At 51.2% G+C, this 27334-nt stretch overlaps 1 protein-coding gene across 2 annotated transcripts in view; it reads right to left on the reverse strand.

Moving 5' to 3' along the window:
* MVB12B (multivesicular body subunit 12B) overlaps window positions 1-27334 on the reverse strand; it is a 215042-nt gene that overhangs the window by 4713 nt on the left and 182995 nt on the right. Inside the window, exons 10-11 of one of the 2 annotated variants that reach the window (XR_009600100.1) lie at window positions 2809-2924; window positions 106-189 (exon numbers count right to left, since the gene is read on the reverse strand). Coding sequence is in view for 1 of the 2 variants with exons in the window: in XM_027966440.3 (XP_027822241.1) it covers window positions 13349-13435 (87 nt within the window). In the remaining variant the exon portion in view is untranslated. Of the gene's footprint in view, window positions 1-105; window positions 190-2808; window positions 2925-10102; window positions 13436-27334 lie in introns of those variants that run through there. The other variant, XM_027966440.3, reaches the window with a different exon arrangement.

The following is a 27334-nucleotide window of genomic DNA, read 5'->3' on the forward strand; positions in this document are numbered from 1 at the left end:
GTGCGTGGGGGCTGTGTGACCAAATGCAAACCCCCCTCCATTTGTTTGCCCCTTACTTGGAACATCCTTCATCCCAGTCCATCCCCTTCAGAGCTCAGCACCCACCTTGTCTCTTCCAAAACCTTTCTTCTACCATCTTCCAAAACCTTTCTTCTACCATCTTCCAGGACTCCTCTCCAAGGGACGGGACTAGTGGGGAACAAAAGTCATTTTTAAAGGATTAGAGAGGATGGGCAAAGATTCTTAAGGTGCAGAAAGGAAAAGATTGATAATTGGACTATATTAATAACTTCAAAAGGAAAGTTATGACCAACCTAGATAGCATATTAAAAGCAGAGACATTACTTTGCCAACAAAGGTCCGTCTAGTCAAGGCTATGGTTTTTCCAGTGGTCATGTATGGATGTGAGAGTTGGACTGTGAAGAAAGCTGAGCGCCGAAGAATTGATGCTTTTGAACTGTGATGTTGGAGAAGACTCTTGAGAGTCCCTTGGACTGCAAGGAGATCCAACCAGTCCATTCTAAAGGAGATCAGCCCTGGGTGTCCTTTGGAAGGAATGATGCTAAAGCTGAAATTCCAATACTTTGGCCACCTCATGCGAAGAGTTGACTCATTGGAAAAGACTGATGCTGGGAGGGATTGGGGGCAGGAGGAGAAGGAGACGACCGAGGATGAGATGGCTAGATGGCATCACCGACTCGATGGACATGAGTTTGAGTGAACTCCGGGAGTTGGTGATGGACAGGGAGGCCTGGCGTGCTGTGATTCATGGGGTCGCAAAGAGTCGGACATGACTAAGCGACTGAATTGAACTGAATAACTTCAAAAATTAAATATTAAGATTTTTTTTTTTACTGAGGTTGCCATTGTTGTTCAGTCAGTCATGTCCGACTCTTTGTGACCCCATGGACTGCAGCACACCAGCTGCATGACCAGCTCCCAGAGCTTGCTCAAACTCATGTCCATCGAGTCAGTGATGCCATCCAACCATCTCATCCTCTGTCATCCCCTTCTCCTCCCATCTTCAATCTTTCCCAGCATCAGGGTCTTTTCGAATGAATCAGCTTTTCGCATCAGGTGGCCAAAGTGTCAGAGTTTCCTTTACGATTGACTGGTTTGATCTTGTTGCAGTCCAAGGGACTCTCAAGAGTCTTCTCCAACACCACAGTTCAAAAGCATCCATTCTTCAGCACTCAGCCGTCTTTATGGTCCAACTCTCACATCCATACATGACTACTGGGAAAACTATAGCTTTGTCTATATGGACCTTTGTCGGCAAAGTAACGTATCTGCTTTTTAATATGCTATCTAGGTTTGCCATAGCTTTTCTTCCAAGGAGCAAGTGTCTTAATTTAATGGCTGCAGTCACTGTCTGCAGTGATTTTGGAGCCCAAGAAAATAAAACCTGTCACTGTTTTCATTTCTTCCCCATCTATCTGTCATGAAGTGATGGGACTGGATGCCATGATCTTAGTTTTTTGAATGTTGAGTTTTAAGGCAGCTTTTTCACTCTCCTCTTTCACCTTCATCAGGGGTGGTGTCACTTGCATATCTGAGGTTATTGATATTTCTCCTTGAAATCTTGATTCCAGCTTGTGCTTCATCTAGTCTGGCATTTTGTATGATGTACTCTGCATATGATAAATAAGCAGGGTGACAATATACAGCCTTAATACACACCTTTCCTAGTTTTGAACCTGTCCGTTGTTTCATGTCCAGTTCTAACTGTTGCTTCTTGACCTGCATACAGGTTTCGCAGGAGGCAGGTGAGGTGGTCTACTCTTTCTATCTCTTGAATTTTTCAGTTTGTTGTGATCCACATAGTCAAAGGCTTTAGCATAGTCAATGAAGCAGAAGTAGATGTTTTTCTGGAATTCTCTTGCTTTCTCTGATCCAACAGATGTTGGCAATTTGATCCCTGGTTCCTCTGCCTTTTCTACATCCAGCTTGTACATCTGGAAGTTCTTGGTTCATATACTATTGAAGCCTAGGTTGAAGGATTTTGACTATTACCTTGCTAGCATGTGAAATGAGGGCAATTTTGTGGTAGTTTCAACATTCTTTGGCATTACCTTTCTTTGGGATTGGAATGAAAACTGACCTTTTCCAGTCCTGCGGCCATTGCTGAGTTTTCCAAATTTGCTGGCATGTTGAGTGCAGCATTTTAACAGCATCATCTTTTAGTATTTGAAATAGCTTAGCTGGAATTCCATCACCCCCACTAGCTTTGTTCATAGTGATGCTTCCTAAGGCCCACTTGACTTAACACTCCAAGATGTCTGGCTCTAAGTGAGTGATCACACCATTGTGGTTATCTGGATTATTAAGATCTTTTTTGTAAAGTTCTTCTATATATTCTTGCCACCTCTTCTTAATATCTTCTGCTTCGGTTAGGTCCATGCTGTTTCTGTCCTTTATTCTGCCCATCTTTGCATGAAGTGTTCCATTGGTATCTCTAATTTTTTAAAGAGATCTCTATTTCCTTTCTATTCCTTTGCATTGTCCACTTAGGAAGGCTTTCTTATCTCTCTTTGCTATTCTTGGGAACTCTGCATTTGGATAGGTATATCTTTCCTTTTCTCCTTTGGCTTTTGCTTCTCTTCTTTTCTCATCTATTTGTAAGGCCTCCTCAGATATCCATTTTTCCTTTTTGCATTTCTTTTTCTTGGGGTTGGTTTTGATCACCACCTCCTATACAATGTCACGAACCTCTATCCATAGTTCTTCAGGCACTTTATCAGACCTAATCCCTTGAATCTGTTTGTCACTTCCACTGTACCGTAATAAGGGATTTGATTTAGGTCATACCTGAATGGCCTGGTGGTTTTCCCTACATTCTTCAACTTAAGTCTGAATTTTGATCTGAGCCACAGTCAGCTCCCAGTCTTGTTTTTGCAGACTGTATAGAGCGTCTCCATCTTCAGCTGCAAAGAATAAAATCAATCTGATTTCAGTAATTGACATATATCCATTTCAGGTGTATAACATGACAATTCAATCTTTGTATATGTTGCAAAATGGCCATAACAAATCTGTTTAACATCTGTTATTATATATCCTATGGTGCACGCATGCTCAGTCACATCTAACTCTTTGCTGCCCCATGGACTGTAGCCCACCAGGCTCCTCTGTCCCTGGAATTTTTCGGGCAAGAGTACTGGAATGCGTTGCCATTTCCTCCTCCAGGGGATCTTCCCAAATGTGGGATCAAGCCCGCGTCTCCTGTGCCTCCTGCTTTGCAGACAGATTCTTCACCACTGTGCCACCTGGAAAGTCATCTGTCATCATACAGAGTTGAACGTTTTTTTCTCATAGTGAGAACTTTTATGATCTACTCTTCTAACACCTTTCAGATGTGCAAAGCAATAGTAATAACTGCAGTTACCATGTTGTTATAGATATCCCTAGAACTTATAACTGGAAGTATGTGTCTCTTGACTCCCTTCACCCATTTTGCCCATCCCCACCCCCATCTCTGGCAATTACCATTCTCTATAATATGCACTAGGTTCATTGTGGTGGTGGTGGTGGTGTTTATTTACTTATTTATCAATAATACACTGCCAAGTGCTTACAAATCAGAGAACATACTCAAAAAATTAGCTCTGCATCCCCATTTTATTTATTTTTAAAATTAATTAATTGACTTTTTGGCTGGTGGGTCTTCAGGGCTCCACACAGGCTTCCATTAGTGGTGAGCGGGGCTGCTCTTCACTGCTGTGCACGGGCTTCTCGTCTTGGCTTCCCTTGCTGCGGAGCACAGGCTCTGGACACACAGGCTTCAGGAGGGGAGTGTGTGGGCTTGGTGGCTCTGTGGCATATGGGACCTTCCTGGACCAGGGATTGAACTGGTGTCCCTTGCCTTTCAAGGCAGTTTCTTAACCACTGGGCCACCAGGGAAGCCCTCTGTGTTCCTATTTAAAATCCACCTTTTATCAGTTTATGTCCTTGGGCAATCACGTTAACCCGTTTGAAGACTTGGTTTCTTCATCTGTAAAATGATGATGATGGCTGCCCTTTTTATCTTCTTTTTTTTAAATTGAAGTGTAGTGGGTTTACAACATCACATTAGTTTCAGGTGTATAACAGCAATTCAGTGTTTTTACAGATTATTCTCAGTTAACATTATTACAATATAATGGCAGAATGTCCCTGTACTATATATCCTTGTTGCTTATTTATTTTATCCAAAGTAGTTTGTGTCTCTTAATCCCATAACCTTATCTCACCCCTCTCCATTTCCTTCTCCACACTGGTAACACTAGTTTGTTCACTATAAGTCTGTTTCTGTTCTGGTATATCCATTTCTTTGCTTTATTTTTTTAGATTACACATACAAATGATAACGTAGAGTATCTGTATTTCTTATCTGATTTATTTCACTAAGCATGATACTCTTTAGGTCCATCCATATTGTAGCAAATGGCAGACTTTCATTCTTTTTAATGGCAGAGTAACATTCCTCTATATATGTCTATACACACACACTACAGCTTCTTTATCCATTCATCAGTTGTAGGGCACTTAGGTTGCTTCCATATCTTGGCTATTATAAATAATGCTGCTATAAACACTGGGATGAAATTATCTTTTTGAATTAGGTTTTTCATTTTCTTCTGGTAAATACCCAGCAGTGGAATAGCTGGATCATATGGCAGCTCTATTTTTTAGTTTTCAAAGGAAACTTTATACTGGTTTCCATAGTGGCTGCATCAGTCTATAATCCCACCCACAGTGGGATTTCTCCACATCCTCAGCAACATTTGTTGTTTGTAGACTTTTTTGATGATAGCCACTTTGACAGGTGTGAGGTGACATCTCGTGGTTTTGACTTGCACTTCCTTCATGATTATGATGTTGCTCAACATCGTGTCTGTTGGCCATGTGGATGTCTTCTTTGGAAAAAATTTCAGGTCTTCTGCCCATTTTTTGATTGGGTTGTTTGGTTTTTGCTATTAAGTTGTCTGAATGATTCATGTATGCTGGATATTAATCCCTTGTCATTCATATCATTTGCAAATATTTTCTCCCATTCTGCAGATTGCCTTTTCATTTTGTTGATGGTTTTATTTGCTGTGCAAAAGCTTTTCAGTTTAATTAGGTCCTATTTGTTTTTGCTTTTTTTTTTTTTACCTTAGATCAAAAAAATATTGCTATGATTTATGTCAAAGAATGTTCTGCCTAGGTTCTCTTTTAGGAGTTTTATGGTTTCAGATCTCATTTATTTTGAGTTTACTTTTGTATATGATATGAGGAAATACTCTAATTTCATTCTTTTACATGTAGCTGTCCAGTTTTCTCAGCAACACTTACTGAAGAGACTGTCTTTTCTCCATTGTATATTCTTATCTCCTTTGTTGTAGGTTAATTGACCATAAGTGTGTGGGTTTATTAATGGGCTGTCTCTTCCATGGATCTATGTGTCTGTTTTTGTGCCAATTCCATACTGATTTGGTTAATAAAACTTTAAAATATATCAATAGTCTGACATCAGGGAGCATGATGCCTCCAGCTTTGTTCTTTTTCTCTCAAGGATGCTTTGGCTATTTGCTATCTTTTGTGGTTCCATACAAATTTTAGGATTATTCTCTTGCTGTGAAACTGCCTTTGGAATTTTGATAGGGATTGTATTGAATCTGTAGATTGCTTTAGAGAATACGGGCATTTTAGGACTATCAATCCTATTAATTCATGAGTATGGGGTATCTTTCCATTTATTTGTGTCTTCAACTTCTTTTTCCTGTGTCTTGCAGTTTTCAATATACAGTCCTTTCACCTCCTTGGTTAAAATGTATTCCTAGATGTTTTATTGTCTTTGATGTAATTATAGGCTGAACTGCTTTCTTAATTTCCCTTTCTGATAATTAATTATTAGTGTACTGAAACACAACTGATTTTTGTATCCTGCAACTATGATCTGGGCATAAGAAGGTTTAAAAACTCTTCAGTTGATTCTAATGAGCAATCAAGGTTGCAAACCCTCAAGCTCCCTCCAGAGAAGGATAAGAGGGTTATAGAGGGATTGATGTACCTTGGGGGTTCCAGCCTGTGCCAACTTCTGCCTGTGTGTCCTCCCCCATCAGGCGGTTCAGATCTTCAGTGTCTAAGACCTACGGCCCCAAAGCACCTTTCCTGAGATCTGTGTCTCTAGTTGCATTCACCTGGGCCAAGGTGTGGGGAGAAGAGAGGCGTCTAGCCCAGCTGTTGTTTTGGGAAAAGCACGAAATAGTGAAGGGATAGTAAAAGGAAGGCAGTGACCCAGCCAGGGCAACGTGGGAGGGGGAGACAGATGAACAAGCAAAGCCAGAAAACCGCCTCCCCGCACATCTCGCATCTGCAGCACTGGCTGTCTTCCCCTCTGGCCTGGTGTTCACCAAGCCCCTCCTAGTTTCAGTGCTGGGCCCTGTGATCCACCAGTCTCCCCGTCTCTTTCTCTGACACCCTCCCGAGTTGGGCTCAAGGGAGAGAAGCAGCAGCCCATGGCAGTCCACATTCCTGCCCCAACCCCACCACCATTATTGATCGTGTTAGGCACGGTAGCTTCAGAAACGAGCCAGATGAGGGCCCAGCTCTCACCCTTGTCTCTGCTGTCTTTGAAGCCAGCATAGACTTGCCTGTGGAAGCCCAGTGCTGTTCATCATGGTCCCTGGGGTGGTCACAAGCCTCCCAGCAAGTGGCACTGGGGCCCATTCTTCTTGGGTTCCTCAGGAATTGAGTTCAGTCCACCTGTCTCTGCACCCACTTCAGGAAACTCATTCAAAGAGCATTTGCTCATGCCTGCTATTCCTCTGGGCTTATACTAGGTGCCCTGAGTATATGTGTGCCTGGGGAGGAAGTGTAATAAATGAGACATATACCCCTTCCTCCAGGAGGAGATAACCCAATAAGAGGATCAAATGGCTCCAATACCACCAATGGATCAATGGCTTTTAAAGGAAAGGTGTTCAGTGGTTTGAAGGGGGTCAAGAAAGGACATCACAGAGGAGATATATGAACAAGTCTTGAAGGATGAACAGAGTTTACCAGGCAGAAGAAAATGTGGGAAAAGCATCTGGGCAGAGGGAATAGCATATGCAAAGGCAAGAAAGGAGAGCTTAGGTTCGAAGAAAGTGAAAGCAAAGTCGTGTCCGACTCTGCGACCCCATGGATTGTAGCCACAGAATTTTCCAGTCAAGAATACTGGAGTGGGTTGCCATTTCCTTCTGCAGGGGATCTTCCTGACTGAGGGATCAAACCTGGGTCTTCCACATTGCAGGCAGAGGCTTTACCTTTGAGCCACCAGGAAGGTTTGAGGAAGCATGAATAATTCAGCAGGGGAATTAGTGGCAGGTGAGGCTGGGATGGGAGGTGGGAGCAGACCTAGAACAGTGGGGTACGGAGACCTGGGGGCTCAGATTTCATTCTCAGGGTGAGGGGTAAGGCACATGAAGTGGAGGAGTACTATCGGATCTTGGCCGTGAGGACAATGGGAGAGATGGCAAGATGGGGGAGGCAGTGGGGGGAATAGTTAAGGGGTTGATGCTGTCATCCAGGCCAAAGGTGTTGAGGCTGGAACTTAAAAAGGAGCAGCCGTGGTGGATTCATGTTGATGTATGGCAAAACCAATACAATATTGTAAAGTAATTAGCCTCCAATGAAAATAAATAAATTCATATTAAAAAAATTTTTTTAAAAGAAAGAACAGCAAGGAAAATAGGGGCTGAGTTTGAAAGCAAGTTTAGAGGCGAGAACTGCCCAGCTGGAAGTGGGGTGATCACAGGCAGCTCCATGTGGGGGCGTGGGTGGCTCTGGTGAGAGGTGGTAGGGCTGCTCCAGAGATGGGGATGTTAGCGGAGGGCAGGCAGTGTGGGGCCTGGGGGAAGGAGGCACACTCAGCTCGGGATGTGCTGAGATCGAGGTGAAATGTCCAAGTGGAGACTGTTGCTGGGGCCGTGTGGCTGGAGCTCAAGCAGACTGGCCCTGACAGACCTGAGCATAAAGACCCACCAGCTCGCAGCTGCCAGGAGCGGGCAGCAGCGAGGAGAGAGGTGGAGTGGGGCTCAGGGAGCATCCTGGGTTTTAGCAACAAGCCAGTTGGTGTGGGGAGTAGGACAGACATGGCTGGGATGTGTGTGTGTGTGGCGGGGGGGCAGGGGGGCGGGTGGAGTGGGATGGGCTAGACCGTCAGCACCACAAGACAGGGAGGTCCATGGTGCCAGTCACTGCTGAGCCCGCAGTGCCCAGCTTGGGGCCTGCACGTGGATATATAACATAGCTTGGACAGCTGGTGGATGTGTGGCTGGATGAATGGTGCTCCCCCCACCTCACTGTCCTCCCCCCTTGTTCCTGAGTGGTGGAGGGCTCCACCATCACCCCGGGGAGGTGTCCCACTCCTCTGCCTACAGTCTTCCCCTCTCTGTAGCAGATGCTTCTCAAGGGTCTAAACCTACACCTGTTCCAGGCACTTTGGGGTCACACAGCCCCCCTCCCACCAGGGCCAGAGCAGCCAGGAGCAGAAGGGGTCAGCTGACCCAGGCAGCCAATCACAGTCTGTCCTGGGACTCTTGTCTCTGGGTCTGCTGAACTGAGAATGTGGAAACATGGAGGGCCGTGTGAGCATGCATGGGCCAAGTATGCTGGTGCAGAGAACAGGTGAGAGGGAGGGCCAGGGTGTGAGAGGATGAGAAGCAAGCAGGTGTCAAGACAGAGGGCAAAGAGGGGCCACCTGGCCCTGGCCCCTCAGAGGCTCAGCTGCGTCCTGCTTTGGGCTCCGAGTGTCTCCAGGTCTGGCCACAAAGCCTGCCTTGGTCTAGGCTGTCATGAGTGGACTTCCGTTTCTTGCTGCCCAGAGCCTTCTCCCAGGGTTCTCCAGGGTAGTGCTGGAGGCCCCTCCAGAAACAGGTTCTGTGTCCTGGGTGTCAAATCCACCACTTGAACTTCCTGGGTGATGCAGCCTCAGGAGGGACCCAGCACATCTGGTGGGCGGCAACACAGAACCAGGCCCCAAAGATAGCTGGCAGGTCGCTGGGTCTCCGTGCTGACTGCCCGGCGAGCCCTCATTCCGTTCTCCCAGGGGAGGCCACCGAGGGAGGCACGGCCCCTTTAGACAGGCGTGGGGTGCTCCCAGCTGCGTGCTCAGGAAGCGGTAGCGCTGGAACGTGAGGTCAGCTCTCCGAACTCCATGCCGAGTGGCATTCACGGCTTTCTCACAGAGTTCTCTGCACTGTTCTCCCTCTCCCACTGTGGGAAAAAGACCTGAGGGGTGCCGGGCATGGGGGCCTGGGCTGGAGGTGCCGTTACCTTTTGGGGGATTTTCACGGTGCTAGTGAGATGACAGCTATGGGCCACCCAAGCCTAGTGTTAATAGGCCTGGAGGTGGAGCTGGCTCAGACTCAGGTGTCTGGCCCCAAAATGCACAAGTGAAAGTGTTAGTGGCTCAGTAGTGTCCGGCTCTTTGCGACGCCATGAGCTGTAGCCCATCAGACTCCTCTATGGGATTTCCCAGGCAGGAACACTGGAGTGGGTTGCCATTCCCTTCTCAGGGGATCTTTCCTGACCCCAGGCATCGAGCTGCATTGCAGGCAGATTCTGAGCCACTAAGGTCACTTTATAAAGGAGGCAAAGAGCTCTGATGGTGTAACCTGACCAGTCGTGTCCCACAAGGAGCCTGTGCATGTCTGGGGCTGGCAGCCCCTCCCAGGCGTTTGGGGCAGCTTCTTGCCAGCAGGTGGGCGAGGGGACAGGACAAAACCAGTGGTGCTGAAGCCGTGTGGTTGTATGACCCCCGCTCCAGCAGCCAGACGGCCCCGCCCCAGCCCAGACACGGCTCGGGGCGAGCTGGAGATGAAAGCGCCCTCTGCATTCCTTGCTGGAGACCCATTAATACACAGGCACTTCACACGCTTTTATGGAAACTGGCATTTTTCTCCCGCCAGGAGCATTCCTGAAGGCTGCTGCTCCTCCAGGATCCTTCTGGCTTGTCACCAGGTCATCCAAACGGGGCAAGAAAACCCACCAGCTCTTTCTAGAAGGCTGGAAGGCCAGGATGGTGCTGGCCCAGCCTGCATCCAGAATGAGCCGGAGGGACCCGTCTCCATGCCTCAGAGACAGAAGCCAGCCGGGAAAAGGTTAAAACAAACGTTTATTTAACAAATTATATTAAGAAGACAATCACACAGTGAAACTTCCCTTTGCCAAGTACTAGAGTCACCTCAAATAAATACACGCAGTACAATGTTGTTCCTAACCTAGTGCAGCCAGCCGCCCGCCCGGGCCCCGGTTCCTGGTGGTGACAGGCCTGGCTGGCAGGGTCCAACGGGTGAGGACGGCCAGCCGCCCCATGAGGGGCGGGCAGCTGCGGTGAGAACGGGTGCCCAGCCGCTCCAGGGCCCAGGGAGGTGAGCGCGGCTTTCATGCTCACCTGTAGGCTCACTCGCCGGCTGGCTCCAGGGAGCTGCGGGCTGGGCTCCCTGTGAACGGTGAGGGGCAGCCCGCAGCCCTGTGCTCGGTGAGACACCATCATGCCCGCAGGCCCGTTACTGCACCGGAGGCAGGTGCTCGTGACGGGACAGAGCGGGGCCTGGGCCGCCTGTGCCGCTCGCCGGCTTTGTGCCTGCAGACACGTCTCAACATCTTCACCTGGAACCAGCATCCACTTCTGGGTATCGGTGTTTTTTTTGGGGGGGTGAAGCAGGTGGGAATGACAGAGGAAAATGTGCTTCAAGTGCCGGCCGCGTGCCCGGCAAGGAGCAGGCGCTTCGGACGTGTTGGTCCTCACCGCCCGCCCCCCGCCGTCCTGACCGTCCCTCCGAGAGGAGGTTGTGGCCACAGTCAGTTCCTGGATTCAGGGTGGGGGAAAAACCTTGTTATAAATTTGCAAGTGAACCTGGGGCCGGCTGCTTACTCCTTACCGCCGTTGTGCCATTTCCAAGGCCTGTGGAGACAGGCTTAGAATTTTCGGGGGACGGAGGAGGTGGCAGCGGGGGATGCTGTGCTCTGGGGAGTCCTTCTGGGAAGGGTGGAGGTCACTGCCCTTCGTGTTTCTGAGAGAAGCCCTGCCTCTCCGCCCCTTGTGGCCAGAGGGTTTGCGGAGAAAAGCACCGTCCCAGAAAGGAAGGGGGAAGAGGGGGCTCAGTTCCCGGTGGGCGAGCTTCACCTCCACACAGGCAGGCAGCCCCCCTGAGAAGGAAAGAGACAGAGGTCAGGAGCCGCCTAAGACCCATTGGGGACGCTGGCTTCTCCAACACCGTCGCTGCTCCGTTCTCTTTAGCTGCAGACACGGTGCCATCCAGTCACTGGTTAGACCCCGCGCTGAGGCTGCCTGCTGCGAGCGGGGGGGGAGGCCTGGTCCTCTCCTGGCGGCCCTGGACCCTGCCTCTCTTGGCCTGGCCCGGGGGTGGGCTGGGGCTGGCGGGGGTGGCCTGGTGGAGGGGTGGAGGGGAGACCCTTTCCCCAACAGCCACCCTCATGGCCCTCTTGCTCCCGACAGGGACTCTCACGTGACCGTTTCTGGACCTCCTCGGGCCCATGGAGCCAAAGCGCTTGCTTCCCAGCAGAGGAAGGCTGCGGAAAGGCTGCAGGTGTTACCTGGTGGGACGACCCCACGGCCGGGGTGTGAGGACAGACTGAGGGACGGAGCCAACACGGCCGGACAGAGGTGAGCAATGGGGTCACCCCCGCTCTTGGTTTTGGACCAGCTCCACCATCCTGACAGCAGCAGCAGACGCAGGTTCTCTGGGCCCCTCGGGGCTCCCTACCCCGTGACTCCCAGGAACAACAGCTCACTTCAGTGGGCACGTCTGAGGCCAAGCCAGCGGCTCAGTCCCGGGCGAGCACCCATCCCAAAAGGTCTGCCCGAGGAATTTCCACCCGTGCCTCCTGGGCCCTGGCGGGTTCCAGGGGAGGCCGGCCCTGCCAGGGACGTCCTCAGGTCTCGGGGGCAGTGGGGAGAGGTGGCACACAGGAATCAGGAGGTACTGGAAGGGAAAGATCAAGGGCCAGCCACGGGGGAAGGCGGAGGGTCTGGAGATGGCGGAGCTGAGGCCGGCTGAGTGAGGTATGTCTTGCCCTGGCCCCGTGTCTCAGCCAGAGGCTGCCCCTCCTGACTGCACCCCAGCCACCCCGGTGTCATTCGAGGAACTGCAGGGGGCGGGGGCTCTGTTCCCAGCTGGGCAGGGCCTCTCCTGGGCTGCTTTCTTATGCCAGACACGTGTCAAAGCTCACATCCAATGCTCCAACTATCTGATGGCCCCTGCCCCCCACCTCCAAGGTGTGAGATACCAGGTTCTGGGAGTTTAGGACAGAGTCCCACGGCCAGACAAGGCAGCCACCGGGTGAGGACCAGGTCTCCCGGGAGGACAACGGCCCTGTTCCCACGGTGCCCATGTGGGGAGCTGGGCTGGGCAGCCAGCACTGTGGGGAATGATGGCATGGTCACTGGCCCTCGTGGCAGAAAGGTCAGTTCTGGCTTCAGTCTGGAGACTGCGTGTCCACGTCCTTGGCACCGGCTCACAGAGCTTCTTTACCCACGTGATGATGGTCGGGGTGCGGGGCCGGGCAGTTGGAGCTGTTGTTGGCACGTGAGCACTGTGGAGATGAGCCCTTTGTGGGGATGATGGTGAGGAGGCTGGGCAAGGGGACCTGGTGGCAAGTGGACCAGGTTCATGTCCACGCAAGCACCCAGCCACTTGGCCGCCTCACCCGCAGGCAAATCCTCTCTGGGCTGGTGGCTGCGGGATGGCCGGCCCCCGTCCTCAGGGCGTCCAGTGTGTGAACTGAGGGGTGAGTCAGAGGGGAGCCAGGCCCAGGCCCACTGGGGCACCACCGGCTGCGTCCTCCGTGTTTCCTTAGGGTCCCTGTGAAGTTCTCGGGCACTCGATGCCCCTGGCGTGAGAGACCTGTTCCATGGGGTGATCCATCAGTGCCGGGGGTGGGGGGCGGGTGCCCTGTGCCAGGCCGCCAGCCCCTCAGGGTCTTCTGGGAGGAGGCGATGGCTTCATGGTGGCAGTCAGGAGGGCAGGGAGCCGGTGGCATCACTGGGTGGCCAGACAACTGTCCAGGGCCCTCAGACAGCTCCCGTGGTGGGTAGGGTTGGTCGAAGGACTAGTCATCACACAGATGCGGGAGGAGCCGCTGGTCACTACAGCACACACAGGTTAGTGGAGGTTAAGGAAGAGCATCCCCGGGGAGGCAGGGGGCATCACGTTGGGGAAACCGATGACTGATGACTGAGGAGGCAACAGCTCAGCTGCCCAGAGTCTCCCAGGAGCGCCGAGCAGGGCAGTGTGGATGGGCGGCGGGGGGGCCGGGCGAGGGGGCGCTCAGTAGTCCGGGCGCTGTGTCGTCTCCCCGCGGGCAGGCGGGCGGCCCCTCAGGACTGGGGGATCTGCTGGCATCGGGTGGGGCTGGGCGGGAGCCTGGCCGCGGCACTCTGCTCCGTGCGGAAGCTGTACTCGTACTGCGGGAGATCGGGGTGGGGGGGGGGGGAGAGAAGCTCAGTCAGGGCAGGGGACGCTGGAGAGAACCAGCCCACAGCCGTGGACAAGCCGGACGGAGGCCCTGAGGACACCGGCAGGCTGCCCTTGGCACGTGCACACGTGCCGCAGGCGTGGGCTGTGCACACGTACACGTGAGTGCACGGGGGAGGGGCACGCCCCTAGTGCTGCGTGGTGGCTGGCGGGCTCGTCTGTGACGACTGGACCGTTGCGCACCCTTCCCCTGGTGATGTGCGCCATCAGCAGCAGCAGCTCGCGTGCCAGGCGGTGTGCCGCGTGCCCTCCCGCCTCCCGGCAGACGGTCCCCCTGCTCCCGCTGCGGGAGGAGTCTCGTGGATGGGGAGGGCCGGCCCTGGGCGCCACCCCAGACCTGGCCAGGCAGGCGGGCTGCAGGTTTGGGGAGCCCCTGGGGCCGGCCGCCTGCTCAGTGCTCTCTGAGCTGAAGACAAGCCGCAGGTGGCGTGGGCCACAGGGACGGGGCGCCCCCACGCCCCCAGCACCTTCCTCCCTGGGCTCCTGGGACCCATTCTTAGTAAGCGATGAGAGCCTGGGCCAGGGCAGGACCAGCAGAGTGGACCTGGGCCCGGCCTGCCCCACTGCCGGCCTGAACCTGGGTTCAGTTCTCATGCTGGAGACCCGGGCCTACCCACCTGACCCGGGTCATGGAAGTGAGATGGTGGGCTCCGAGTCCGGTGGAAATTCAGAGGAGGGGGAACACCTGCGGTTCACCCTGACGGCCAGTGGGGATTTCTACACCCAAATGTGGGGCAGGTGTGCCGGGCCAGAAGAGGAGGCGCAGGTGGGGAGTGTCCGCTGCGCAGATAGGTCGGCGGGCTGCGGGACTGTGAATGGGCTGTGAGAAGGGCCTGGACACCATGGGCGGCAGCCACATGCGACCCTGGGTCTTAGGAATGAGTTGCTTAGATCAGATCAGTGGTCATTAAATGTTTAAAATAATATTTTCAAAAACTTTTCAGCACTAGAATTGCCATAAGGAAGGGCTCCCCTACACAAAGCAGAGCAGAATCGAACCACCTGGCTGAACTCAGCCTCTGCCTGAAGCTGCCCTCTCGGGGAGCCAGCTGGGGGAGCCGCCAGGATGACATGGAACCGTCCCAGCAAGGGCGGGGGGCATGACCACTGGGTGCCCACCCAGTAAGGTGCTGCAGCTGTGGGCTCCAAATGGTCCCTGAGCCCCAAAGTGAGCTGCCTGCAGCTACAAGGCCCTTCCAGGGGCTGTGCTGAGCTGAGGGAGCACAGCTGAGGGGTTTTGGGGGTCACTTGGGAATGAGGGGGAGCAGAGGATGCTGGAGGGGTTTATTCCTCCTGGGGGAAAGGGTGGGGAGAATGAGCACTTCGCCCTCGGCCACCTGCCGATGGCCTACAGACTGACCCGGGACAGAGGGGCAGCTGGCGCTGGGTGTGGGGGCGAGGTCTGGGCGGGCCCCAGCCATCCCGTGTGAGCAGCCAAAGGGGCCAGGGGCCGCCAGTGACAGGACTGTGCTCCCTACACACAGAAGGGGTGGGGAGGGAAGGGCTTGACATTGCAGGGTGACAGCTAGGTCTTTTCGCCTCTGAACCTCAGTGAATTCATCTCTTTTATAATAATAATTTCATGTTATTAAGAAATAACAAGTGTGGGTGAGGATGTGGGGAAAAGGGAACCCTGTGTTCACTGTAGCATTATCCACAACAGTCAAGATACAGAAACGATCTAAGTGTCCATCGATGGATGAATGGATACAGAAAATGTGGTACATACATAGGATATTCCTCAGCCATTAAAAAATATGAAATCTTCATGAAACTAAAATCTGGTTCTTTGAAGAAAAAAAAAAGCAAAATGGATAAACCTTCAGCTAGAATCACCAAGGGGAAAAAAAGGCAGAGGGTCCAAATCAATAAAATCAGAAATGAAAAAGAAGTTACAAGGGGACACCACAGAAAAGCAAAGGACCATGAGGGGCCACTGCAGGCAACTCTATGCCAATAAAATTGGACAGCCTAGAAGAAAATTCTAAGAAAATTCTTAGAAAGGTATGTCTCCCAAGACTGAGCCAGGAAGAAAATCTGAGCAGACCAAGTACAAGCACTGAAACGGAATCTCTGATTACAAAACTCCCAACAAACAGAAGTTCAGGATCAGATGGCTTCACAGGCGAATTCTATCAAACACTGAGGGAAGAGCTGACACCTGTCCTTCTCAAACTATTCCAAAGTATTGCAGAAGAAGGAACACTCCCAAGCTCGTTCTATGAAGCCACCATCATCCTCGTACCTAAATCAGACAAAGATACCACAGAAAAGAAAAATAATTACAGGCTAATATCACTGATGACCACTGATGCAAAAATCCTCGACAAAATACTAGTAAACTGAATCCAACGATACATTAAAAGGATCATATACCATGATCAAGCGGGTTTATTTCAGGGAATAAAAACTATCTTTTAAGTAATGCCATTAGGAAAAAACCCTGTAAATCAATCAATGTGATACATCACATTAACAAACTGAAGAGTAAAATCCATATGATCATCTCAGTAGATGCAGAAAAGGCTTTTGATAAAACTCGACTTATGGTAACAATTTTCCAGAAAGTGGGCATAAAGGGGACCTACTGTCAGTGTGACAAAGGACATATATGACAAACCCACAGTTATTGAAACAGCATACTCAGTGGTGAAGAGCTGAAAGCGTTTCCTCTAAAATCAGGAATGAGACAAGGATGTCCACTCTCACCACTTTTACTCAACATAGTTTTGGAAGTCCGAGGCATGGTCATTAATCAGAGAATAAAAAGAAAGGGAATCCAAATTGGGGGGGGGGGAAGAGTAAAGCTGTCACCATTTTGATGGCATGTTACCACACATCCTAACAGAAAATCCTAAAGACACTAACAGAAGACTACTAGAGCCCATCAGTGAATTCAGTAAAGTTGCAGGGTACAAAAATTACATGCAGAAATCTGCTGTATTTCTATATGCTAAGAATGAAATATCAGAAAGAGCAATTGAGGAAAATCCTATTTACCATTGCATCAAAAAAGAATAAACTACCTAGGAATACACCCACCTAAGGAGACAAAAGATCTGGAGTCCAAAAACTATGAGATGCTGATGAAAGATGGAAGATGACACGGATAGATGGCAAGTTATACCACATTCTTGAATTGGAAGAATCCATATTGTCAAAGGACTGTATTACCCAAGAAAGTCTACAGATTCAATGCCAATGGCATTTTTCACAGCACTAGAACAAAAAAAAAAATTTAATTTGTAGGGAAACACAAAGGCTCTAAATAGCCAAAGCAACCTTGAGAAAGAAAAATGAAGCTGGAGGAATCAGACTCCTTGACTTCAGGCTACACTACAAAGCTACAGTAATTAAAACAGTATGGTACTGGCCTAAAAACAGAAATACAGATCAAGCGAACAGGATAGGAAGCCCAGAAACAAACCCACATAATTATGGTCAATTAATCAACAACAAAGGAAGAAAGAACATACAATAGAGAAAAGACAATCTCTTCAATAAGTGATGCTGGGAAAACTGGACAGCTACATGTAAAAGAATACAATTAGAACATTCTCTAACATTATACACAAAAAATAAACTCAAAGTGGATTAAAGACCTAAATGTGAACACAAGATACTATAAAACTCCAAGAGGAAAACACAGGCAGAACACTTTTTGACATAAATCATACCAATCTCTTTTTGGATCTGTCTCCTAGAGGAATGGAAATAAAAACCAACCAACCAACCAACAAAAAACAAATGGGACCTAATTAAACTCAAAGGCTTTTGCAAAGCAAAACAACCACAAACAACCTATTGAATTGGGGAAAATATCTGTAAATGATCCGACTGACAAGGTATTAATCTCCAAAATATATTAATACAAACAGTGCATTCAGCTCAATATAAAAAGACAAGCAGCCCAATCAAAAAAAATGGGCAGAAGATCTAAACAGACACCCCTCTAAAGAAGACATACAGATGGCCAAAAGGCACATAGAGATGCTCGACACTGCTGATACAGAGATGCAGACCAAAATCACAATGAAGCGTCACCTCACACTGGTCAGAATGACCATCATCAAAAAGCCTATAAATAATACATGCTGGAGAGGGTGTGAAGGAATGGAAATTGGTGCAGGCGTTATGGAGAACAGCATGACGGGTCCTTAAAAAAACTAAGAATAGAGTTACCATACGATCTTGCAATCCCACACCTGGCTATATATCCGGAGAAAATCATTTGAAAAAATACATGTACCCCAGTGTTCACTCAGAGAAGGCAATGGCACCCCACTCCAGTACTCTTGCCTGGAAAATCCCGTGGACGGAGGAGCCTGGTGGGCGGCAGTCCATGGGGTCGCTAGAGTTGGACACGACTGAGCGACTTCACTTTCACTTTTCACTTTCCTGCACTGGAGAAGGAAATGGCGACCCACCCCAGTGTTCTTGCCTGGAGAATCCCAGGGGCGGGGAAGCCTGGTGGGCTGCCATCTATGGGGTAGCACAGAGTCGGACACGACTGAAGCGACTCAGCAGCAGCAGCAGCAAAGTTCACTGCAGCACTCTATAATAACCAGGACATGGAAGCAACCTAAAAGTCCATCAACAGAGCAATGAATAAAGGAAATGTGATATATATGTATATATCACATATATATATGTACGGGCATACCTGGTGGCTCATTGTAAAGAATCTGCCTGCAATGCAGGAGACCTGGGTTCGATCCCTGGGTTGGGAAGATCCCCTGGAGAAGGGAATGGCAACCCACTCCAGTAATTTTGCCTATATATACACAACGGAATGCTACTCAACTATGAAAAGAAAGAATGCCATCTGCAGCAACACGGGTGGATCCAGAGCTCATCATACTAAATAAAGTAAATCAGACAAAAGCAAAATCATGGATATCACTTATATGTGGAATCTAAAGGGAGGGATACAAATGAATTTAGTATACAGAACGGAAGTAGACCCACAGACGTAGAAAAGAGACGTGTGGCTACCAAAGGGGAAGCAGGAGGTAGGGATCCATTAGGAGTTGGGGATTAACCAATATACACCACTGTATACACAACAGATGACCAACAGGGACCGACTGTATAGCATAGAGAACTGTACTCAATATTTTATAGTAACCTATAAGGGAAAAGAGCCTGAGGAAGGGTGTATCTATACGTGTGTGTGTATCTGTGTAAAAAATGGAACTGCTTTGCTGCACACCTGAAACCCCACACTGTAACTCAACTATGCTCAGTACAAAAGTTTAAAGAATAAAAGGAGAATGAAATCTTGTCATTTGTAACAACATGGATGGATCCAGAGGGCGTTGTGCTAAATGAAGTCAGCCAGACACAGAAAGACAAACACCTGGAGATCTCAATTATATGTGGAACCCAGGATACAACAAGACCAAGCTCACTGGGCAGAGCAGATGCCAGAGGCGGGGTGGGGTGGGTGAAATGGGAGAAGGGGGTGAAAAGGCACAGACTTCCAGCTACAGGGTGATTACGTCCTGAAGATATACTGCACAGCGTCGTGAATATAGATATCAACACTGCAATTCATATTTTGGTAGTTGCTAAATTTTAAACATTTTCGTCAGAAGAAAACAGTTGTTACTATGTAAGATAAAAGATGGTAACTGTTTATTATGATAATTGCTTTGCAATGTATACAACTATCGAAACATGTTGTACACCTGAAGCCAATATGCCTTTTATACTTCAATAAAGAAGGTGGGGGTGACGATCTCTACTCCCGGGGCCCTCTTTGAGGGTGGGATGAGGTGTGGCAGGTTAAGGGCCTGCCTGCCCCAGCACCAGGCAAGCAGAAGTTGGCTACGTAACAGAAGACATCAACGCGGCCCCACTTTGCTGCTAATGACCCGGGCTCCGGCCATGGTCCGGGCACTCCAGCTCCAGGAAGCTGGAGGAGTGGTGCAGCCTCAGACCAGGAGGACTTCAGGTAAAGTTTTGGACAATACCGCCACCTTGTGGCTGCTCAGGAGCATCACGGCAGGAAACAATCTGCCTCCATCACCCACTCACCCACCTGCATCTGCCTGTGCTGGGCTCTGGGGTCAGGAGGGAGCCCTACAAGAGGGGCAGGGGATGGACGCCGGCACTGCGATGCTTTAACCCAAATGGGCAATAGGAAGAGAGCAGCCTGGGGGAGAGAACATGAGGGCATTTCTGCCAATGGCCAAGGGTGGTCCCTGAGGAGTACTCTGGGGTGCCGCCTGCCCGGCTGCAGAGACGTGGATGAACCCGGAATGCAGGGATGGGAGGAGCCCTCAGGGGAGAGGGTATCTGGAGTTACAGTGTGGAGATGTTTGGAGGAAAGCGCACAGGATCAGAAGACAAAGACGACGGGCTTGGAAGGCAGGACACCAGCCCTGGCGACGGACCCAGGGCCAGGGAGGAGGACGGGGGGGATCAGGGGGCAGCAGTCGGCCTGAGCTGCACAGGCTGGGGCGGGGGGGACGGGGTCACTAAAAACACGTGGTGACCTCAGCAGGGGCAGGGCTGGGTGGGCCAAGGCTTCAGGGCGGTGCCGACATGGACAGCAGAGTGTGGTCTCTCCTCGGGGGTGGACAGAGGGTGGCACCCAGACTGAGAGCAGCAGGCTGGTCAGCCTGTAGCACACACAGGTCCTGCCTCAGCAGGTCCAGAGGGTGGCCAGAGATTCCGCCTCGTCAGCCAGCTCCCCGGTGACCCGATGCTGCGGGTCGGTTCTGTGGCCGTACCAGAGGGACGTGGGAGTGGACGGGAGGGGCAGAGAGGAAGGGCCAGAGACTTTAGGGCTGAGGGGGGCACTGAGGAGGGAATGGGGGGCTGTGGGGAGGAGGCTGCTGGTGGTGGTGGGGAGCTCCGCTTGGGCTGCTCTGAGGCCTTGCTTGGGGGTACAGCTGAGGTGAGGCACCTAAGTGAGGGAGCCAGCCCAGTGTCAGCCTGCTGGAGTGGCACCACCAGCTGTGGGCTGGGTCACCTCTACCCTCCAGCACCTGCTGTGCCCAGCTCCCAGGTGGCAGGAACACCCAGGGCAGGGAAGCCGCCTGAGTTTGCTGGGGGCCAGTTGGCCAGAGGGTACGTGAAAGGGGACGGAGGCACAGGCCCCTAGATGTCCACAGCCAGGGACCCAGGGGCCCAGGGGCCAGGCCCAGAGACTTGGATGCTGCCAGAGGTAGGCCCAGAAAGGGTACTTTCCGAGGGCATGGGGCAGTGGGGACAAGGGGGTGCAGGCGGGCTGGGGTCAAACTGCATTGGGGGGTAGGTGGTTGGGAGGCCTGTCTTTGTGGCCAGGAAGGGACAGGGTCCCTGGGTGGCTGGGGGCGGGCTGGTGGTGTAGAAGAGCCTTCAAGGATAAACTAAATTCTTGCTTCTTTCACTCTCTGGGGTGAGGGGGTGTGGGCATGTCTTGGTGGGTAAATCAGGGGTACACAGCCGCCTTCTCCTGACTCAGGGCCGAGCATGCCACCGCCTCCCCGCCCCCAGAGAGGGCCAGAGACCCGCGGCACAGCCTGCACCCCACCCCCACCACCGCCCCGCCCCTGCCCTTGAGATTTTTCCCTTTTTAGGTCATCTTGGCTGGAGAAAAGCACTGCTCCCCCACCTCTTGTTTTCTCTTAACTCCCCAAATGAAATTTCAACATATGTCCCCCCGCCATAATCCCCCTTAGGCCGCGGATAACCCTTCCCACAGACGCTGTCCCCTGCCCGGGACGGGCTGGCCCCGAGTGTTTGCCCAAGAGACTAGGCCGCTTCTGGAAGCCCTTTCGCTCCCTTGGGCAAACAGTGAGTACCTTTGAAGGTGGATTTGGGCCCGGATCTGTTTACTCAAGACATTAAGTCTCCTGCATAAGGAGGACCTGCACTCGCGCACAAACAGCAAATCCTTTTTGAATTAAAAAAATTTTTCAATTAAAAAGCATTTTGGTTCACAGAGCTGAGACCCCCGCGGAGCAGCGCCCCCAGCCACAGCGCCCTCTGGTGGACAAGGGCCATCATGACAACTCTTAAGCCATGGCGCTCAATTCCCAGATTCCGAGAGGTTTTGTCACAGTGAGGCCAACATCCTGGCCTTGCGAGGCCACACCGTGGAGCCAAAGGCATCCTGGCCTCAGCCTCGAGGCAGAAAGGGACGGGGGTGGGGGTGGGGGAGCGAGCCCGCATCCACTCGCGCAGACGTGAGAATCACCCACGACAACTGTGAAAGCACCTTGAATGAGAAAACCCGGTCCTCCGTCAGAGCCAAGGGTTGCATCGGAGAGTCAAGGGTTTGAACCTGGGCCCTGCCGGACAGCGGGCGGGGTGAGGGTGGTTCTGGTTTAACTAGTGGGCGGCGCAGGCAGCATTGCTTTTTTAAAAAGCACTAAAGTGATTTCAATGGTTAGACACGCGTTGATGTGATGGTTAGGAGACCCAGGGAGGGCTCCGGACGAGAGGCGGCAGTAAGGGGCTGTTTTTAGAACCTGAATTTTGAGACGTGGGAGCTGAAGCTCAGGGGAGGATCAGACTTCCCAAGGTCCCCGGGGCCTGGACGAGGCCCCGAGGGTGCCAGGGGCAGGGACCCGGCCTCAGGACAGGGGTCTGTACTCACCACTTACACGGGTGGGCTTCTGAGATGGGGGGCAGGTGGGGTCACAAAAGGGCCTGGCAGGATGGCGGCAGGGGCAGGCCTGAAGGAGCCCAGGCTGGGCCTCAGGGGCCTGGCAGGGTGAAGACAGGCTGGGAGAGTGAAGGAGCAAGACGCCGGCCAACGCCGAGCCTGGTTTGGGGCTGGGGCCACAGTTGTGAGGGTGCCTGGGGCACGCGGTGGTGGGTGAGCTCTGAGCAGTGGCCCCACCGGCCCCCAGCCTGCCTCTCCTGCAGCCTGTCCTGGCACCTGCCCAGCCCTGGGGGCCAGGACATGATACCTGCCACGCTCGATGCCTGGTTCAGATCCTCAGGGAATTGCAGCTCTGGAAGCTTCCTCTCCCTACATGAGGGCTTGTGTCCTCCCATCTCTTTCCTGAAGCCTGGCTGCTGGATCTCGGCCCCCTCCCCAGGGGAGGGAAGGGGCAGGTGCCCCTGTGAGCAGTGGGCCCTGAGGGCCCCCACGGAGCAGGCCTGTGTGTGCTGGGAGGGCCCGTCCAGCTGATGTGAATACACGTCCACCCCTTCGAGCTGTGGAAAGGGCCAGGGAGGCCCAGAGGCCCAGGGACGAGTCCGGGTCTCCCCACTTTCCCACAGGAGTCTCGTTTCACACTTGGATTACGGTTCCAGAGACACATCCGGAAGCCTGGGTGAAAGGGGGAGGCCCCGGGCTGAGAAGCCATAGAAGGGCTCTAAAAGGGCTCCAAGGAAAGGCTGTCACACGCAGACTGGGGCTCAGGGGACATGGGGCAGCCAAGACGGGCCCCCCCAGAGCTGGAGGGGGTCCTAGAATCCCCCAGAGCTGGGGCGGTGCCTTGTTCACCCCTCAGCGCTGTGAGTCCACAGCTGGGCCTGGAGGTCAGGGCTCCTGGATTACAGCCCACGAGCCCTTGGTCACTAGTGTGGCCACTTGTAAGGGGATGGGAGGGGCAGGAGCTGCTGGGTCCCCAGTCAGGGTTGGGGACAGAATCCCCTCTGCCAGTGAAGCTGGTACCACTGCTCTTCCGACGATGGGTGACTGTCCTGAGTGAGGCCACTGGGTCGGGAAGCAGGCGGGTCCCATGACAAGCCCCCAGCGGGGTCGCTGTGAACCTTCTGGGAAGCCTCTTCTGCATTCTCCTCAGGTTCCCCAGCGCTAACCCGCAAGCAGCAACCCCAGCGTCAGAAACCCTGAGCCCCACCCAGTCCCGCTGCTCGGTCTCACCCTAAACGAGGGGCTGGAAAACCTGCCCTCTGAGATGCCCCTGCTCCAGGGGCAGGGACCATGTCTGTCTGGGCACCGTGCCCGGCGTGGCTGCATGGTGACTGAGACCACGTGCAGAGTCAGCCCCTGCATCTTCTGACCCCGGGGGACCCAGGTCATCTTCGTCAATACCTGTCAGCACCCTCTTCCCTTTCCTGCCCCAGGCCTGGGGCTCCTGGGAGGGGATGGCGACACCCACTTGCACCCTTCACGGCCTGCCGCCCTGGGCTCAGTGCTGGGAGAGCCCCCGACTCAGGGCAGGACACCCTTGCTCAGGAGCATCTCCACCTAGGATCCGGTGGAGCACAGAGTAGTGAAGTGCCTCCCAAGTCCCCACCCGGGGAAGAGCTCCACTCCCAGGAGGGAGGTGTGGAAGCTTCTTGCACAGGCCTGTCCCCACGCATGGCTTCTCAGATCCCAGCCCCGACCCCGCCTCCCTTCAAGCACCACCCCTTGGTGCCTTTGGGAAGGCTACTCCCCCCTGGGGCATTTGTCCTCCTCTGGGGACGATTAATTACTGGCCTCCAGGGCTCCACATCACTGTCCATTTCCTCCTTAAGCGCAAGGCTGGGGTGGGGGCTCGGCCATTTCTGTAGCTCCAGAGTCTGGTAGAGGCTGTGGCCCAGAAGAGGTGAATGAATGAACAAATGATGGATGGATGGACAGATGGTACAGGGTGTGAGAGGTGAGTGGGTGGATGGGTGAGTGAGGGGCAGCTCAATGCAGAGCAGACAGCTAGCTTGGGGACTCAGTTCTCAGACAATGGGGAGGTCATCTGGGTTCTCAGTCTTTTGTGGAAGCAGCGGTGTGTCGGTCCAGCCTTGGGTCCTCTGCATTCCCATGGCCTCTGGGCTGATGGTGTCATGGCCCCTATCCTGGGGTGTTTAACTCATGGGGCAAAGTGCTGATCCCAGGGTTCATCCACATTGCCACCACTGTCCCCCCACCCCTCCACCATGAATAGTGAAGTTTAAGTATAGATGTGATTTGTATCTTCATGCTCAGACATGTGCAAGCTGGAGGCTCATATGCTGCTGGCCTGTGTGGTGTTTTAAAATAGTCATAAACGTGGGAAAGTTGAGAGACTTGGCATAAAATGCCAACATCTTCCAGGTTTTATAAAAAAAAAAATAGGGGGCTGCGGCAATTCCAGACCTTGACTCTCGCACTTTGACCATGAGCCTCACATGGGTGAATGGAGGCAGCCTCCTTTAGAAACACATGGCTTTTCCAATTTGCACAGTCCCCACCACTCCCTATAAATCACCCAACCAGAGTGTTCGCCATTTTATCACTGTGACTGCATTTTGTGTGGACTGATAGGGACAGAGTAAGCAAGAAATATTTCTTGTACTCATGATGCTTAAAAGTAGGAAAACGAAATACAGACTGAGAAGGCCAGGCATTTTAAGGAAAATGGGGGAACGTGCATTCTACGGTGGGTCTTAGATCTCTGTGTGAGTATTAACGAGCTCTGCTTCTCCAGACCCCTCCCGTGCTGCGGGGCTGGGGGCCTGGTGGGCACCTGTGTGTCAACCAGCGTCGTCTGCGTGGGGCTCTGGGCAAGGCTGGGGGCTGACAGATACCTTTGTGGCCGACTAAACCCTGGTTCTGCGTCAACAAAGAGCCACAGGGCTAGCCCCCTCAGTGAATCAGCATTTTAGAATTCATCTAAATATCACCTAAAAAATGGGTATTTGTATTTTCCCTCTCCCAGGTTATTTGTGGAAAATATTTGGAACAATGCTGCTTTCTGACACTGATTTCTGAGTGAAAAAGAAGCTGTGTGATCACTACAGGAAGATGCCCTCCTCATTTGTCACCTTTATGCTCATCTTTTACCTACATGTCAGGCAACCTTCTAAGAGTTCAGTTTGACGGGGGTGTTACTATTTTGGGGGGTATTAACTATTTTCTTGGCCACGTTGTGCAGCATGTGGGATCTTAGTTCCCTGACCAGGGATCGAACTCATGCCCCACCCCTGCAACGGAAGCACAGAGTCTTAACCACTGGGCTGTCAGGGAAGTCCCTGGGATGTACGGGGTATCACTTTAAAACTTGGGGGATGAGAGTTCCCCAAACCACAAGAAAAGGACAGAAAAATCCTTTTAGGATGAACTTTCAAAAGGCCAAATAATTCACCTTGACCTCTATTCTACATGAGCCAGGTATAACTCATGACGGTATCCAGGGCAGGTAATTCTGTCTGTCAAACATCAGCTCTGCCTCAGGTTTATTTCCAAGGGCTCAGCCTGGCTCCCTCATCTGTATGCTGAACGCTCTGGGCTGCTGTGCGAGCAACCTGGAGACCTGGGCGGAGGCTGGCGCTTGGCGGCCCTGTTACTGATAGAACCAGAGAGGGTGGTGGGGGGAGGGGGACTCAGACTCTCAGAATTAGGAACTCTATTAATATAATCTACCATATTAATATGCCTGCAGAGAAAAAAATATGATCATCTCAATGGATGATTAAAAGACATTTATCAAAAGCTACTATCCATTCCTGATAAAAACACTTAGGAAAATAGAAATAGATGGCTAATTCTTTAACACGATAAAAAAAAAAATGATGCCTATATATAGCAAGCCAAAATGCAGCATTATGGTTGAGTATCGAAACTAGAAATTTCCGTTCAGACAAGGAGGCCCAGTGACCTGATCATTGTGGCCGCAATGCTGGCTGAAGGTTCAGGAAGGGGGCAGGAGGCGGCAGTGTCAGCGTTTGCAGACGACATTAACGCCGGCCTGCGTAACCAAAGAAAAGCAACTGAAAAGCATCAGAAGTAGAAGCCAGTGAGAGAGCCAGCCCCTAAAATAAAACATAAATGTCAACAGCTGATACAAAAAATGACAGGAAATATAATGGAAAAAAAGACCCTACTCATGAGAACCACAAAAACATTAAACACTTAGCAATAACCTACAAAGAAGTGTGCAGACTCTCTGCAGAGAACACCCTTCTACCCTGCTGAGCGACAGACACAAAGCCCCAGGTGGAGACTCTTCACCAAACGTCTATTAACCTACATGCTCAGTGCAGTCAGTAATAAACATCTAGAGTGGAGTTTCTCCCCCTGAAAAGAGTCTAACGTTCAGCTGGAAGAATAATCAAGTGACTATAATTAGAAAAACCTGGGGTGGGGGGAGAAGGAAGAACTAAGCTTATCATATATTAAAGCTTATTATAAAGCTATCTGAGTCAAAGCAGTGTGGTAATCATTCAAAAAGAACAGAGATGAGCGTCAAGAAAAACATCCCTTGGTCCACTTACAGATGGAACTATACGATGAGGGTAACACTTAAAACGACTGAAGAAGGTAAACACTGATAAGAAAACTGGTTAATGGCTTAGGATAAAATGAAGCTGGTTCTAGCTTTTACCTTCTAATAAACTTCAGATGGATCAAATAGTTGAAAACCGTTTAATACTGTAAGATATTAAAACACAAAAAGGTATGAGAAAATAGGAATCTTAAGTATGACATGAAACCAAAAACAAAACATTAAAGTCAAGATTGCCCATGAAAAATTAAAAACTATTGTATAGAAAAACACATCTTTAACAAGGTGAAAAGCCACTGGTTAAAGTGTGTGTGTGAGTGTGTTTGAACATAGGACAGAAAGAAGGTTGTTACAAAGAACATAAAAAAACTCAAAAATGAATGAAAAAAACTAAATAAGCCAATAGAAAAAACTGGGCAAATGGCACACACAGAATAGATTCACAAAAGAAGTATACAAATGGCTGATAAATATATGAAAAGATGTCCACCTTTAAATACCTGTGATGCTTATAGTGAGGGTGTGGGAAACAGGTGCCCCCTCACACATCACAGGATGGGGCCGGGCAGGGGGGTTTAAAAGGGCACTCTCTTTTTGGAAAGCAAAATGGTAATACTATGCGTTCTTCTAAAGAAAGACCCAGGGGAGCAAAGACATGTTCAAGGAAATATACTGCAG

The sequence above is a fragment of the Ovis aries genome, chromosome 3, assembly GCF_016772045.2.
Source record: "Ovis aries strain OAR_USU_Benz2616 breed Rambouillet chromosome 3, ARS-UI_Ramb_v3.0, whole genome shotgun sequence".
Taxonomy (NCBI): Eukaryota; Metazoa; Chordata; class Mammalia; order Artiodactyla; family Bovidae; genus Ovis; species Ovis aries.